This window comes from Acanthochromis polyacanthus, chromosome 14, assembly GCF_021347895.1.
Source record: "Acanthochromis polyacanthus isolate Apoly-LR-REF ecotype Palm Island chromosome 14, KAUST_Apoly_ChrSc, whole genome shotgun sequence".
NCBI classification, from domain to species: Eukaryota; Metazoa; Chordata; class Actinopteri; family Pomacentridae; genus Acanthochromis; species Acanthochromis polyacanthus.
Window position 1 is genome coordinate 20,150,539 of NC_067126.1, and position 17,301 is coordinate 20,167,839.

The 17,301-nt window shown below is 40.2% G+C and overlaps 1 protein-coding gene across 1 annotated transcript in view; it reads left to right on the forward strand.

Annotated features, from left to right (window-relative positions):
* tfpia (tissue factor pathway inhibitor a) overlaps positions 1 to 17,301 on the forward strand; it is a 60,233-nt gene that overhangs the window by 22,363 nt on the left and 20,569 nt on the right. The window contains exon 2 of the mRNA XM_022191853.2: positions 11,233 to 11,436. Coding sequence (XP_022047545.2) covers positions 11,233 to 11,436 — 204 coding nt within the window. The remainder of the gene's footprint in view (positions 1 to 11,232; positions 11,437 to 17,301) is intronic.

Consider the following 17,301-nt stretch of genomic DNA (forward strand, 5'->3'; position numbering starts at 1 on the left):
TAGAGCAAAGCAACATTCCTGTTATTTTCAGCAACACCAGACAAAATACACACAGAGATGTGAAAACTTCCATGAAAGATAGGGATCTTTTATGATCTTAGGTGCAAAGTTTTTCTGCTTGGGCATCTCCAGTGACAATCAAACCTTAAATTACACCATGATTTGTGTTGTGTTCTGTTATTGAGCTACACAGGAGCAAGCCAGTCGCTGTCCAAACACGAATAGATTCACTGTTCACTCAGTCCTCAGGGTAGCCCCGAGTCTGTTTCCTGACCACACAATGTGAGACACAATGCAAGCTTTCAAAGCTTTCATTGTTTGTAGGAATGGAAACACATTTCTCCTGGAGGCATGAACGTGTCCGTGTTTCAGTGGGATTCCTTTGATCAGTTGGCGAAGGTGCTTGAAGCTACTTTGATCTGCCAGTGTGGGGATCCATCGGAAGGAAGCGTTTGAAAGATCGCTGCAGGAATTAGGTCATCTTTCTAAAGCAGCTCAAAGGCCACAGTCTGTTGCCTTAATGAGCTGCATGTGGAATGATCTGCGGGATCATTGTCATTGTTTCTTTTCATTTTTACCGCACCCTGTCTTTTTCAGTTTCGCAGCCATTGCACTGATCCATCTCTTATGTCGGCGATAGCAGCCTCACGCAAGCATCTGTTGTCACATTTTAAGGCAAGTCCTCTTGTATTACATCCCATTTGTTGGAGCGTCTTATCCTACAATTTGAGATGAAACCAATATTTTTACTTCATCAAGGAGGTGGAGTATGTGTTATGTGCTGATCGGCTTTGATTTGTCTGTCTGTCTGTCTGTTAGCAACATTACTCAAAAACGTGTCGACGGATTTGGATGAAATTTTCAGGGAAGGTCAGAAATGATGATGTGATTAGATTTAGGCAGTGATGCGGCTTATAGTCTGGATCCATGGATTTGTTGAAGAGTTCTGTATCATTGCGAGATAGCAGCACGGTGTCACTGTAACTATGACCACAAGTGATCACTCCATCAGCTGCCTGCTGATGATCACATGATTGCGATCCTACTACAAATTGACTGCTGTGGACTTATCGGGACTTATCCATCGGAAGTGATACAAGGAACAATTAACTAAATTGTGGGGGTGTTTTCGAGTGCCATCAATTCCCACCCCCCTGCTACATATTTAGATCAGGTGACTTGATATCAGTCCGTAACGTACATGTGCATAACACATGCCTGTGCTCAACGCAATGTCATCTTATTGGTGGGTACATCTATATTAAATAGTCACATTCTGTGTTGCCGTGATTTTTTTCAAGGTTTCAGCCATCGGAAATCATACAATGCCTGTGCAGCCTTGATGGAGTGCTTTTCTTGTTTGCACATGCTGACACTTTGGTGCTCTGTAAAAGTAAAGTTAAAAAAAAACGTGCAATACAACCATCAAACTGGGAGATGACAGAGTATCAGTTTTGCTGATTATCTAATCTGATGTTCAGCGTGTTTTCAGTAATTGGTATCATTATTTATCCAATTGCCCACTAATTTGGTCTCAAGGAATGCTTCACCCACAGCATTGTTTCTCTGATTGATTATATGTCTCGAGTAATAACCTATCACCACTCAGGCTTTCTTTTAATTAAACGTATGTAAACAGAGATAAACAAATTCATTTCAGTCAAGTTTGGTGTTAAAGGTGGTGGAATTCTAAATTTTGACACCAATTGTTATGACAAATGTAAATCGGCCTAGAAAAAGACATATCAGTCTAACCCTATGCCAAGCCAACCTGCTCCTGTTCCCATCGAATACTGTTCCAATTTGAAAGCGCCTCATAAGGAGGGTAGAGTGATGAAGGAGGTCACTGAGGTGATTCCCTCATTAGACTAAGGTTCAAATCCTGTATCAACCCATTATTGTTCCATGTGGTTTTGTTGTATTTTGTAGCTTAAGTGTAATTTGTACTAACTGTTCAGTTTTACAAAACACCATGCAATTGTTTCTCCAATTCACTTACTGTATCATTGTTTTAAAGGATTGGAGAGATAGCTGGGGGAGATTTGACAAATCAGACTGGCAAATTCTCATCACTGAAGCTTGTACTAGTTTATCGATTCAATAAATAAATATAAAGATGATTACTAAGCAGCTCAAGGATAAATTGCCCCTTTGTGTAGTCCACCGAAGTAGATTTTTCTAGCAAAGACACAATAAGCACACTCTCCTGCCAGGCTCTTAGAAAAGGTCAGGCTGGAAACGATTTTCTCAGATCGTTAACATTTCTCATATGTCCTCTGTGGCCTTACCATCTTTAACATGACACTCTGTGACACCACATTACTTGTGAGTCACTTGTCAGATTAGTTTATTCTTACATTTTTATGTCTGGGGCCATGTAGAGAAAGCATTAGACTCATATAAAGGGAAGATTTAGGTTTTATATATACTCCATTGAAACTGAAAATATACTGCGTTAAACACAGAAATGTCAAGTCAAAGGTTGTTTACCTTTGGCCAGTGGAGCTTTTTATCACTTTTGAAAATCAGAAAGCGACCCAACATACAAACAAAACACGTGTTAGATGTGATTATCTACACACACACAGAAACATGTACACATAATAAAAGTAGTCTTATTTGTTCTGTGGTCAGCTGTAAAATGTTGGGACAGGCTGTGAGTCACCCTCAGCCTTTGTCCACTGGCCTCAGGGCTCGGCTCTGATAAACACTGACAGTGTTTCTTACGTCGCCTGGCCTATCTGCACTGGCACCCTGGATGCACCCTCCTTCATAAAAGCACACAGCTCTGACTAAGTGTTGCAATCCAACATCAATTTCATTGAATGGAATTTGTACTTTTGAACTAAGTAGCGAAGTGAGTCAGATGGGGATAAGTCAATCTTAGAGTATTTTCAACAGACAAAAGGAAATGTTCCCTTTTGCCACAAGGTTATCCCTCTTCTTATTCTAACAAACTCTTGGAGTCAAAGGCATTGATTTTAAGTTGTGGTTTGAAAATAACAGTAAGACCTCAGGTCACCTTTAAACTCCTGGATGGTGTCCCTTGTTGCAGATTGTTGCCAGGCCTGTATCCACATCTTGTCAGGTGTGTTTGAAGCATTGATTGGGACATTGGTAATCACCCTCTTGTAATGCGTAACACATCCAAGCCTCTGTTACCTTAATTACAGAGGCCATGCTCTCATTCTGCTTTGTGTATCCGTTTGTCATTTAATTTGTATTGCTTGAAATATACACTACTGTTCAAAAGGTTGGGAACACTTAGAAATGTCCTTATTTTTGAAAGACTGCATTTTTTAAAATAAGGATAACATTAAATTGATCAGAAATACAGTCTAGACATTGTTAATGTGGTAAATGACTATTTTAGCTATTCTATTCTAGATTTTTATTACACAGGGTTACAGAGGAACATTTCCAGCAACCATCACTCCTGTGTTCTAATGCTACATTGTGTTAGCTAATGGTGCTGAAAGGCTAACTGATGATTGGAAAACCCTTGCGCAATTATGTTAGCACATGAATCAAAGTGTGGGTTTTCATGGAAAACATGAAATTGTCTGAGTGACTCGAGACTTTTTAATGGTAGTGTACGCATTTTGTTGCTTTTATAAATCTGCTCCACTTTTTTTGCAGTGTGTTTCCCAAATACAGAGCAAAGGAAATGTCATTAAGAAAGGCTTATTTCCTCTCATGCAGTGTACAGTCATACAGTTGGGTCTACAGATGACAAAACTGCTGGGAGCTGTAAGACTGTAGTGTTGAGCTGCTCTTTCTCTCCATTTTCCACCTCTGCTTCACTTTCTCCTGCTGTCATTTTTGTACATCTGTCATCCTGATAACAGCGTGTGCTCGGTGCTATTTTGTCTTTCACTGAGTCTTTCAGTAACGGGCTGTTCTTTGCTGTTTTCTGCTCCGTGGCTCCTGTACAGTTGGTAATGCAATCCACTTTGCAAAGGGACCTAGAAATGCAGATACGGGATAATCTTCTGGTACACTAAACAAGCTGGGACTGGGCCTCAAACAGACTCTAGCTGCCCACATCAGGAAATACAGAGGTGCTTGGCACAGTGCACATGTTGAGCAACTCAGATCTTTATCCAAATGTGTGTGTGTGTGTGTTTGTAAATCTCGGCCAAGCTGAACCTGTCAGCAATACTCAGGAGACCAGCTGCCAATGGAAATTTGATGCATCTAAAATCTGCTTCCCTATTCAGCTTGGTCCATATATCAAGGAGCTGGCTGATTTGTTGTTCGGCTTCCAAGGATTTTGCTGATGCATTGTGTGAACAGGACTATATTTACACTCCCTCTGTTCAACAATGTGGAGGATTCCTGATGACAGATCGGGAGCTTTGGGTGGACATATATTGTTCTGAAAGGTTGTTTGCATTTAGAGTCTGTTTGTGAGAGGTGTGTGCAAGTCAGTTGTTTTTTTTGTTTTTTTTGACTGTTTTGTAACCCGATATAATGCTCTGCAGATTTCATCCTGCAGAATATAGCTCCTGTGAAAACACCTATATTTATTCATTTAAACGTGTTTCTCAAAGTCATCCAACAAATGTCAGTCAGTAAGAATGCAACCAGTTCAAAATAAGGGAAAAACTCGGTAATAGTGCCATTCGTTGCCTTTGTTTTAATGTTTTATCATTGTGTAGCCTTTAGTACTTCTAACTGCGTCATCATGATTCTATGACAATAAACAGAACTTTAAGGAGAGGAGTTATGGCCCTTGAAAAGCCACAAAAGCTGGAACATCACTCATGTCACACTGGCCATTATAGTGCATTGGGGAGGTTTTTAAAGAAATTAAGTTTTCAGACTTTAATTGATTTCTGCCTTTTATTTTTTACTATGCCCCTGATTACAATTGTGCTGATTGTTTTCTACATTAAAACCTATAAAGGCAAGGCTGCAAAACTTTTACAACTGAAATTCCTGATGAAGTGTTGGCTTTCATTTATGGTAGTTTGACATTGTTCGGAGTTAAAGTCAAATATGGAACACCTGACATGATGTTTCTTGTACAGATGGAATTAGCCCTGTGAAGATGGACTTTATTCTGAAATTATCAAGAACAAATCTGGTTTGTCTTTACAGTTTTTAGATGTGTTTACATTTAACTTTGTCTCTCAAAAAATATGTTCATATACTGCATACTTATTTATGTTTTGAAACAAACATAGTTTCTTACATGTGACATAGTTGTGAAAGTAGTTTTAAAAAAGCCAAAGTCCACAGAAAGAGGTAGCAGGAGAGGATGACAGCATGTGTCCGCAACAAGATTTTCAACCAGGAGACAGTGCTTTGTGTCCCACAGGACCATTATTCTTAGGCTTAAGTTTCATTTTCATACACTTGCTGGAAGAATATCACACTTTAGTTAGCCCCTTCACAATGACAACTACTTGTTAGAAGCTTGGTGGAGTGAATGCACCAACTGTTGCTTGGTTATGTTTGGGTTAAAATATGACAATCTCACAACATATTTGAAGTCTGTCCTTTGTTTTCTGGGTTGCCTGGGGTTTCTGAAGCCTGCTTGATTTAATATGGTTGGCTGACCAAAAAGAAGTGACAATAAAGCAGAATTAGAATTCGATTTGACACTCATTTGTGATAACAGCATAGAAACATGTTTCCCTCTAAATGGAACTGGGACTGCAGCTTAGTTGTGCAGGAATGTAATTTTGAGTAGAGAGGGCTGCCACATTACATTATTTTGCAATTTTTCAGAGGGTTTGCGTGTTAATACACAGACTCTGCCTCAATCTCAAAGTTATTTTGCATGTGGTTAACTGCACTCCAAGCTGTAGATCTTGAAGTGATGGAAAATGACACTATTCCATTGGGCGAAAAATTTAAATACAGAACCAGCTTTTGGTTAAAAGTGGCCCATGGGTGCAGAGAGATGATAGTTCAGTGGTTAGAGCATGTACCTCATGGACTGAAATTCTGTGAGCAGTGAGGCCCTGGTTGAGTTCCCGGCCGACCTTTGCTGCCTGTCATTCCCCTGTTGTCTTATCCAACATTTTCTTCCTATCTCTACTGCCCCCCCCCCCCCCCCCCCCCCCCATATACATCCCTTGTTGTATGTAAAAGGACAATCAAATATTGCAGACGTCTATGTGAGCGTATGTTGCATGTCTTCAAGCCCTGTTTTTGGTTTCCCTGCAGAGAATATGTTCTAATTCAGCCCTTAACATTGTCTTCTGCTAGATTTCTTTAGACCTGCCTCACAATTCCTCTGTCTGGGCAGCAAACACGAATGATTGAAGAAGACAGTGCTTATTGTACTTCACTTGGTCTCAGACAAGAGGAGAAGAAATCAATAGGAGGAACTTGTTTGCTTCTGTCTCCTTGGACAGACAAATTCTGCCTTATTGAACATTCTTATTTTCAAGAGACTGTGTTGTACAAAGACCAGTCTGCACCAGGTCTGCACTTTTGCTTTTTTCTCTTAAATGAATTACTCTGGTACTCTACATGGTAGCTTGAGGCATTTCGTGACCAAGGAGAGAGCAAACAATCTCAGCTTGCCATCATTTCTCTGGAAAGTTTGTTTAGTGAGGCTCTGCAATAAGGTATGTTTACATAGCCAAAATGGGTTGGGTACCAGACAGAGACCCAGCTCGCCTGTGATGATGTGTAATTTCTCCCCTGCTAGATGACCCAGTCTGCTACTGCTTATCAGCTACAACAAGAAGAACTTAAATAAATAAATACTCTGCAGTAAACCACATACAACAGCAATACCACAAATCTGGCATAAGGTAGGAGACTGGGAGTATTTAATTGGTGTCCCTGATACCTGGTTAAAAGTAGGAGCAGGATGGGTGAAGGAGGAGGGCGGGCTGAAGTGGTGCTGCCCTCATTACATGGTCTGGCAGAGGGACTGTTTGTTGACTGCCGAGCTGATAGGAGAGGGCAGGGTGGTTCCCATTAGAGAAGTTTTGATGGAAATTTGTACCTCGCAGGAAAGAAAACAGAATACTTGTTTTTCAAGCTTTCCAGTCACATCAGAATAAACTGTATCCAATACAATAAGCCACCTATGAGTGCTTAGAGTAACACACGAACAAACTGTATAGTCAATGACCTGCTGGTGATGCTAAAGGAAAAGTCAGGATGTCACCAAAGAATCAAGAAAGCCTGAACAAAATGCAATAGCACTGAGTCCAATTGTCTAGTTGCTGCAGTCTTTTGGTCTTTTAGACCAACTGACAAACAGACTGAAGTTCCCATCTTTGGAATCATATCAGTAGCACAGTAGGCATAGCTAAAACCCTACATTTAAGCTGACTTCCTTATGCCAAGCTAAGACAACAAGGTTTGGATTGTGATTTTTCTTTTCTAAACAAACTTTCGAGCACTGAGACAACAAAATCCGATTTTGGCCAAATCTCTGCATGTGCCTGTTTGTAAAGCAGCCAAAGACATATCTTGGCAACTCTACAGGCTGTCTTGGAGTCCTCAGTATTTTCTGGCATGCTTGAAATTTTTTTTGAAAAAAACACACTAGAACACATCATATCTGATATATTTTTAAAATGGGCACAATGACCTTTTTTTTATGACTGATCATAAAGTGACATAATGTTGAAGACATCCCATAATGAAACTCATAATTGTCTTGGGCGAGCTGCCTCTTCCTGAAAACATAGCGGTTTGTATGCATTTTGATTATTTAGAAGACGTTGAAGAACATTTATGTGCAATAGATTTGAATCTTGTCAAGTGTGGAGACCAGTGGATGTTTTCTTCTTTGGTAAACTCAAAGAACATGTTGGAAATTGTGTTGAGTTCTTTGAAAGAGTCTGAAATAAGTGGACTGTTGTTTGTGTGATGGTGAACTAGATGGTGATAAACACAAAGTAACCTGATAATGTCTGTGACCTACTGCAGTACTGTGAAGTAATGTGTCTAGTGTCACCCTAGAAACATACAAAATGTGATTTGTGACATGCAGTAAACATTGCGACAGGCTGCATTTTAAACCAATCCATCATCCTAGACAAGTTGTTAGTGTGAACTTTACCCAAACACCAACTAAAAATGTAAGTAATCATTGAGTGTCAAGTCTTTTCAGAGGTCTGACTTACTAGACCCTCCAGAAAAACGCAGGCTAAAATCCTTGATTATGCGAATAAATATGCGGGGTTTTGATGCCATTTTATGCGGGGAAATTGCGGAAAGTGCGAATAGTTGTGAAATATGCAAAAATATGCAAAAATATGCGCAATTCACCTGCCGTCTGGCCGCGGAGGGATGTGTCCTCTAATCAGACACTGGGACTGCTGCGGGGTTACTGGACTGACAGCCTGTGCTTTGGGAGGGGGAGAAGCTCACAGCAGCACCTGCTGCTCGTTGAGAACAGTAACTGCAGAATGATCCCAGTTTTCCTGTCAGTCTCCAAAACGACAGAAAAAGTCGCTAGATTTGTGGCTAGTCGTATTTGACAAAAAAAGTCACTAGGATGCTTTGGAAAGTCGCTAGATTTAGCGAGAAAGTTGCTACGTTGGCAACACTGGCGCCGCTCTCCGCATCAGCTCGTTCTTCTAGTGTGTGTGTGAATGCGCGAACTGATGACGTCAGGCCGGGCGTCACTTAAAAACTCACTCACAACTCCATTTATATTGGTTATAGTTTTCTCATTTTATGCGGAAATTGTGAAATCAAGCGGGACCCGCATATTTCTCTTTTTTTTCATGGAAGTGTGAGATTCTTGCGGGAATTATGCGCTGTTTTGCGGGGATTATGCGGCCTTTTGGGAAATAATTGACCCCCGCATAATCAGCGGCATTTTGGTGATTAATGCAGGAATTCATGCGATCGCATAATCACGTTTTTCTGGAGGGTCTAACTTACACCACCGACAACAACCCCATCCATCCATCCATCCATCCATCCATCCATCCATTTACTATATTCGCTTTATCTATTGATCTAGCACGGGTGTATCAAACATATGGCCCACAGGCCAAAACCAGTATGCCAGAGGGTCCAATCTAGCCTGTGGGATGACTTTGCAAAGTGTAAAAATCCCAGAGAAGACATAAACTGCAAATTGTACATTTGTAGAACTGTAAATGTAAAACACTTCATAGATCTGCTATATCACTGAGTTCCAGATACCTACGACTAAATGTTTTGTGCCTTTGTAGACACCCTGTGATCTTTAACTTGTAATGGATAAATTATAAACTGAGGTATAATATTGTTGTAATTGCACTTTTTTTTCTTAAGAAATTTCAGGTTGTTCATAATGTTTTCTGAAAAAATATAATTCATTCAGTCTGAACATTTGCAGAATGTACTTTTTTGCACTAAAATTCAGGGAAAAAATTGCAGTTGTCATTATTTATAGGTTAATGTGCTGTGATTTTACTGATCCGGCCCACTTGGGATCAAATTGGGCTGAATGTGGCCCCTGGACTAAATTGCATTTGACACCCCTGATCTAGCAAAAACTGGCACTGGGTGAGAATCAAGCGGTACAATTAGAGACTATACCTAGTGAACAAGAGATACAGAAACAGTCACCACACACACTCATAGCCACACCTTCAATTTAGTCAATTTAGAATTACCAGTTAACCTTCCAATTAATTACTGTGGGATAAAACCCTCACAAGCACCAGGAGAACATGAAAATTCCTCCTTGAAAGGCCACAACTGGTCATCTTGCTGTGATGGTGGCAGTGCTAACTACTGCACCAACAACCCCCTAGAAATCTGTAGACTTCTGTTCTTCTTTATAAGTGTAAAACTGTGGCTCTGCTGCCATTGAATGAGGTGATAATGGCTTACTGAGCCTACTAGAAGGTGGAGTAAGTTCCTAGTAGTCCATATGTATGGGGAAGATATGTGAAATTAACAGGCATTTAATAGCCTGAAATGGCTGATTAAACGGCTCTAAGACATTCCCTTGAAAACAGCAGTGAGTGACAGCAAATCGGACGTCAGATTTGAGCTCAGTTTGCCTCCAACACTGTGTAGAATAGACACAGATGAGCGTTATTTCTTGCTGGGGACTCATACCAACAGCAATGAGTTTCTATGTGTGTGTTTTGTGTTTATTTTCCTCTTGCATGAGATTGCATGAGTACTGATTTCACGCATCTGGGAGTCAAAACTCATTCTTCATTCTGCGAAGACAGAAAACGCTGAACGCGAGCTCATGCAACATCAAGGTTATTGGATATTAGCATAGGCAATGCAGGAAGCCTTATTTAAACACTGTCACTCAGGCGCTGACCATCTGCAAACCCCTCTGCGAGAGAGATCCGAGATTGGACGGAGCGCTCAGTCGGTTTTGAAGTAACCGCAAAGCTCCAGGCGAGAATAACAGAGAGCTGACCTAAAAACAGCAGGGATGAGGGCAGAGAGAGCCATTTCCCCGGCAGCACACTGAGATAGTGATTTAACATTCGCAACAGTGGTTAGTCGAGCTCAGAGGGTTTCACGTCACCTTTTCCTGGATCTGACAGAGCCGGCGTTTCAAATGATAACGACATTAGGAGCTGTGTCTGCGCAGAGTTTTATCGTCCACATCTATATTTGATCTGCATAATTGTGAATATGACCTCAGTCTCCTGCTCTCAGTGATCAAGTACACTCTCCACAACACACCTGGTTATTAAACACACTGAATATCAAGTCTCTCTGTCTGTGCAGTAAATAGCTTGATTTGCTGCAGTGCAACCTATTGCTGTGTGCTGCACGCTGTGAAGTTTGCCCTGCTTTCACTCAGTCTTTTTTCTTCCAGCTGCCACCTGCCTGGATCTGCTTCTATAAACTGGGGGAATTAGGTTCTCCCTGATGGTTTCTTATACTCAGTGCAAGTCCAAAAAAAAGCAACACAGATAGGCTAAAAGTAATATTGAAGTTATTTCATAAAAATGAAAAATAGTATACGATTTGAGAGGCTTCTCTGCCTTTTGCAGTATTTGCATATTTTTAATTATTCAGTCAGGTCGTTTGCAGTGAGAAAATCTCTCACACAGTCTCCCTGTGCAATTCAGTACACAAAGACAGTAAGCTGTCAAACTGTTTACACACAAGGCTTTTGGAAATTCTCCTGCCATGCAACTTTACCTTATCTCAAAGCCTGAGGTTAGTGTTTGATGCTGTGACCTAATTTCTGCCCCCCAAACAAAAAAAAAAACGTCCTCTTTCGCTGAGCGCTACAAGTAGCAGAGTACTAAAAGTTCTCCTCCTGTCCCACCTCAGCAAATGGAGCACCACCTGAGCTCTTCATCTTCAACGAGTTATGCGCCCTGAAGGATGATCCGGGGCCATGCAAGGCCATAAAGGACAGATTCTTCTTCAATGTCGACACCGGACGCTGCGACCGGTTTGAATACGGAGGCTGTGGGGGAAACGCCAACAACTTCGAGACCTTGGAATCATGTGAGGAAATGTGCGTCGTCTCCGGTGAGTCTGACCCTTCGGCTAACATAATTTTAGAAAATGGTTTTTGATATGTTTCTGAAAATTGGCTTTGATTCACCAGTGAACACAGACCTCAACAAGGACCATTTATCATGAACACAGTACACAGGACAAGGATAAATTGTAGCTTTGCTTTGTTATATTCTTGTCAGCCAATGATCGGTTTTGTTTTCAAGGACTTTTGTTCCTCATTAGACTTTATTGCCACCTTGGGCATAAAATCCTATTACAAAAGTCATTTTGTTGGTATGCGGCTAACGTGGAACATTGCCAGCACATTAATTCTGCACAGTTTTGCTGAAGGCGTCTGGTTAATGTAAAAAGGTACTTCTGAGAAAGGCAGTCAGTATTGTATTATTTATAGGTTACAACTACTGAACTCAAGATGAATTAAAGTTGAATGAATTGATCAGAACTAACAACAGAGTGCTCAGATAGACTGGAAAATGATTTTATATCTCCTGATTATGATGATATGTGAGCCAACAGTTTAATTACAAAAAGAAGAAGAAGAAAACACAAAAAAATGCACAGTAACAGATGCTGGAAGTGTGTGCCCTTAGGACAACCGTTATATAGTAGCTATGGATCACTTAGCCAGCGTGAGTGACCTTGTGATAAAAAATGAAAAAGATGGAAGAGAGGCTAGTTTTACTTTTTGTAATCCTTTATGACAATAACACAATGCAGAGTGACACTTCATGAAGTCTTACTCAATTACTGTCGCTTTGTATATCTTTGAAATTTGTAGGGTTCCTTTAATTCAACGAGGAAAAAAGCTGATTTCGGGTTGCAATGATACCTGGCACTGGCAGCTTTTATCAACCACTTGGCTAAATAATGCTAATGCCATGAATTTGTTGGAAACACTGTGTCCAGCCAAAGTTATATTTTTTATTATTTAATGGCTACAAGCACATTGTTATGTCAATACTGATGTTACAGTTGTTGAGTCCCCAGTTTAAATTCAGAAGTCACACTAAAATAGTATCTGAGTGGATGCAATGAAAATAAATAAGCAGCTATTGTATAATTTTTTTGTCCTAATCTTAACAGTTTCGACCAAATAGTTTTGTAACACAAACAAAAGAAAACAGTGCCTGAAAATGAAAGCAAACCGTGACTTGAAAGTGTTAGAAAAGGTGCTTTTCAACCCGATGTTTTCCCACATAACTTAAGTATTTTATTCCCGAAAGTTAAGAAAGTCGTTTTTAGCATAAACTAAAGCAAACATTGCCTGAAATGCCACAGAACAGTGCAACCATACTGGACTCCAACTCCAGCCTCCTTACGTGGTATGTGTTTTTAGGTATAAAATGTGAAAAACAACAACTAGAAGACAACATGCTTAAAAACAGCAAATCACAATTTTACAGCTTTTATTGTCAGATTAAATTTACCTGAGTTATTGTGTTATAGGTCATTTCTGCTAACCAGTGAGTCATTTCCTGAAATTCTGCGGCAGCAAAAAGCCCTGTTTTCACAGTGGGTGTCCTGTAAACCCACAAAATAACCACAATGAGTTGTGTTACACCAGCAAAAGTTACGATATATTTTTTTTTTAAAGTTCAATATTCAGTGCACATAGATTTAAAATGTGACGGATGTGGTAAATTATTGTCAATAGTGTGTCTGACAGCAGAAACACCCACAGCCACACCTTTTCCAGCATGTTGAGAAGACTCTAAGGCTTTACAGGGCTGGTGTATATCGCTACAGTTGCTAAGTTGTTGTTGGACAATTTAACTTTCAGTCGCTTTATTTAAGTTTGATTACCAAAATGTGAGGATGCACTGCAGTGCGTCTTAAATGTAAGATAACAGAAATCTGCCCATCATGTAGTCACTCTCTACAAACAGGTGGTAAGCATGTTATTACAGGAATCAACAGGAAACAAATGACTCATGTACATAAACAGCAGGAAACATTGCTCAGAGGGTTTAAGGCAATGAAGAGCAAATGGTTGCTAGTGTTTGGTAGTGTGTGCATGTGCTGTGTGTGTCAGCGTATCGTCAGTAAGTCTATTCGTGCTGCTTGAATATTTTTAGATGGGTGTGCATTCAGCTAAAAAATTTGCTATAAAAGATGCTTTTTTAGCTCAATTAGAGTGAAATCAGAAAATAGCTAAAAATATTTGTATCCCTCTGGATTGTGGCTGGGCGGGGAGAGCAGCCTCTGCATGGCAGTGTTCCCAGGTAAGTGCTGAGTTCAAAATGCAAATGAAAACACCCAGATATTTATAACAAGGACGCAGTGTATTTTCTCTCGCAGCACCTTGAAAGATTGTATGTGATACGCTTGCTGTGCATAGATGAGATTGGAATTGGAATTTGCATCTGTAAGTTACAGTTAAGCTGATGATATGCGTGTCCTTTTTTGATTTGCTACAATATGAATTTTTTGTCATAAAGCACAGAAGTTATTTTGCAGCAGCTGCCAGAATCTGGTAGATTGTGAAATAGGCAAAACAACATGTTCCTCTTTTCAGCTGTTTTTTTCTTTTTTTGCCAGATGGAAAATTTTACTCGACCATCATCACTGCTATAGTGCTCTTCACCTTCATGCAGAATGCCACAAGTTCGAGCATGTTATGTAGCAGCTGTTTTTTTTTTTTCTCTCTGGTGTGGCGTGACAGAGGGGGGAAAAAAAGGCCAATTACAACAGTAAATCCTGGATTACACACAACATTGAAATTTGAAGTTTTTTTACAATGCAAGAGCACCTGAGGATGACTAAGAGTAACAACCTAAATGTCATTCTGACTGTGTGTGTGTGAGAGAACATGACTGAAAGATGGACTTCATAAAAGAAATAACAGAACACCTTCATTGATCTTTGCAGCATTCCCCCTAATCGATTGGCAGTAAAAGCACAGTGATACCTGCTAAGTGCAGCCTCCATAGTGCAGCAGTATGCCTTGTGTGCCACCACACTGCACTTAGCTTTTGTTATGTTGGGCATCCATGATACAGAAAGTGCATTACTCCTCAGAATTATCACTGCTGTCTAAACAACCTAAATATGTGGCAATAATTCTTAGAGACTCGCTCAGAAAGTATTGAAAAGCACAGGGGAAGATGTAATATTGCATCAGCTGTTACGTAAGTAAGAGTTACAATCATTCTTTTCACAGTGACACAACCAGGACTTCAATAACATTAATTTAGAATTAGAATTAATTTAGAACTTTAATAACAATTTCAATCAAAGTGTGTATATATTTATGTATATATGCTATCGGTCAAAAGGTTTAAAACACCCCCATTTTTCCATTTTTTTTTATGGGGAAATGTGCATGTTGAAGCTGCTGTCCGGAGTTTGAATCGCAGCGTCTCCCAAAACGCTGTTGGTCCCACCCTCCGTCCCTCTGATTTCGCACCTTTATTTGTGCACGCGCGGAGTACACAAGAGGAGTGCCCGGAGTGCTGCAGTATCTTCCCTGTTTTGCTGTTTTCCCCTCTTCTACATTTAGTACATCTAGTAAATAATAAAGGAATTACGTTAGAATGCTGTATTGAGTCTAACTTGCTTGGACAAACGAGTAAAGTTTCAATATGTGATTACACTCGTGTATCCCTCTCGATGACGTTGTTTATCAAACTTAGTGCATTTACGCGTGTATATGTGTTACATTGTTTATTTATTTCTATCTAGAGTTCAGAATTGCATGACTCCTCTGATGAAGAGTATGTCCCAGACGCCCCAACATCTTCCTCCAGAGGTCGGGCATCTAAACGAAGCCATCAGCCGGGCTATGGAGGGCCGTGGTCGGGGAGCGACGCGAGCACCCCGAGCCAAAAAACGTCCTGCAGTCTCTTGGCCTGACAAGCCGTGGGATTGGTAACTTTTCTGGAAGTTGCTGATCCCTGATGCTCTCTCCTCCACAAGCAAAACAAATGTGTGCGTGGTTGCGTAGTGCGTAGCTCGCCCACCTCTGCATGGGCTTGCTTGCTGTGCGCGTAACCGTTGATTGACAGCATGACAAAGCTGAAGCTCGAACTTGATTGGTCGGCAGCGACCGGCGCTTTTTGGAATAACATGGGGGTCTATGAGAAGAAGGTGGAGCTCAGGAATAAATTTTCATATTGCGTTATACTAACTTTATATTATAGTATCGAACTAGACTAACACATTTAAGCTTTGTTAAAAAATGATACATAAATTGAAAACAAACGGAAACTCCGGACAGCAGCTTTAATGTCTCATTGCACTCTGAAATGAAAGTGTAGAACAAATTAATAAATTAAGTTTAAAAAAATCCATTTACAAACAATAATGTATTCTAAACTTTTGACTCATCAAAGCAGCCACCTTTGGCAGATGTAACAGCTAAACACACTTGTGGCATTCTTTCTACAAAGTTCTTCCCAACTCTGCTGCAGAAGTTCCCATAAATGTGTGGCACTTGTAGGTTGCTTTGCTTTCACTCTTCTGTCCACTTCAGCTCAAACCAGCTCCATGGGGTTTAAGTCTGGAGACTGTGCTGCCACTCCATGTTTTCAAACTTACCATCCTGTTCTTTTTTCCTAAGGTAGTTCTGGCAGTTTTTACTTGTGTTTTGGGTCATTATCTTGCTGTAGGATGAACCCCTGACCAACTAGGAACATACCACAGGGTACTACATGGCCCTGAAGAATGCTGTGGAACTGTTTTAGTTCAGGGTACCTCTCACTCTGCACAAGTCATCAATTTTGGATCCAGCAAAACAGCCCCAGACCATCTCGTTTCCTCCTCCATGTTTGACAGTTGATGTCACACACTGATGAACCATCCTTTCACCTACTCGATGATGTACAAGAATACTGCGTGATGATCCAAAGATTTCAAATTTTGATTCAGCACCTATCAAATATTCGCTAGCTCTGTCTAAACTGATCTATTAAACCTTAGAACTCAATTTTGTGACCGCATTCACATCCCTTGTCCTTCATAGATTTTCTCTCAAAGTGTTTCTTGCAGAATAGTGTAGCACATACCAAATGAAACAGTATGACTTGACCTTTCCAACAATGTTAGTTGCTTGATGTCTGTGTGAAAAATAATTTTGAATTTGCATCAAATGTAATCGTAATTGCAATCTGCACAGAGCCGTGTGTCCTTCTCTACACCTATTACACTTGAATTATTCATGAACTTGTCATTGCACAGACATGTTAAATGTTTGCCTGTTTGCTATTTCCCCAAGTAAGCCTCTGTATGTTAAAGGTTATTGACATTTATTTCCATTAGGCGCTAAGGTATTTTTTTCAGATTTCTAAGTAATGTATTATCTTACATTCTAATTGTAAGATTTCCAGATGTCCACCTATACAATTCCTACTCTTGCTTAACCTGCTGATTTTGTAGAACACAGTGGTCGTGCTGCAACTCACGACTGTTCTGCTTTAGGGAGATAAACTCTCTGGAATGTCTGCAATTCTGTAAACCAATCACAGTCGTCGTGGGCGGGGCTAAGCTAAGGACGCAGCTTCGATGCTCCCTCAAAATAGCGACAAGGAGGCAAGCACTGCGATTAAAATGGATAATGCACAAGAAGAAAAAGCAGAAAGAAACAAGCAGAGCTGCCGTACTGCAAGATCCAAATTCTCGACAAAGCTTGAAATTTTCAGTGTGGTAGGTTTCTGCCTGGAGGTTGTTGTTTCCCATTGCGAGAAAAAATGTAAACATGCAGATGAATCAGACCACACAATTGCCAGAAGACAGCTTCACTTACATGGTTGTATACATGCAGACGCTTTGGAATTTTTTTGAATATATAACATGTTTTCCTTATTATAAATATAAGGCTAATATAAATACAATCTGAAAATGTCATTATATCAGATGATGGAAGACCAAGATAGTCTG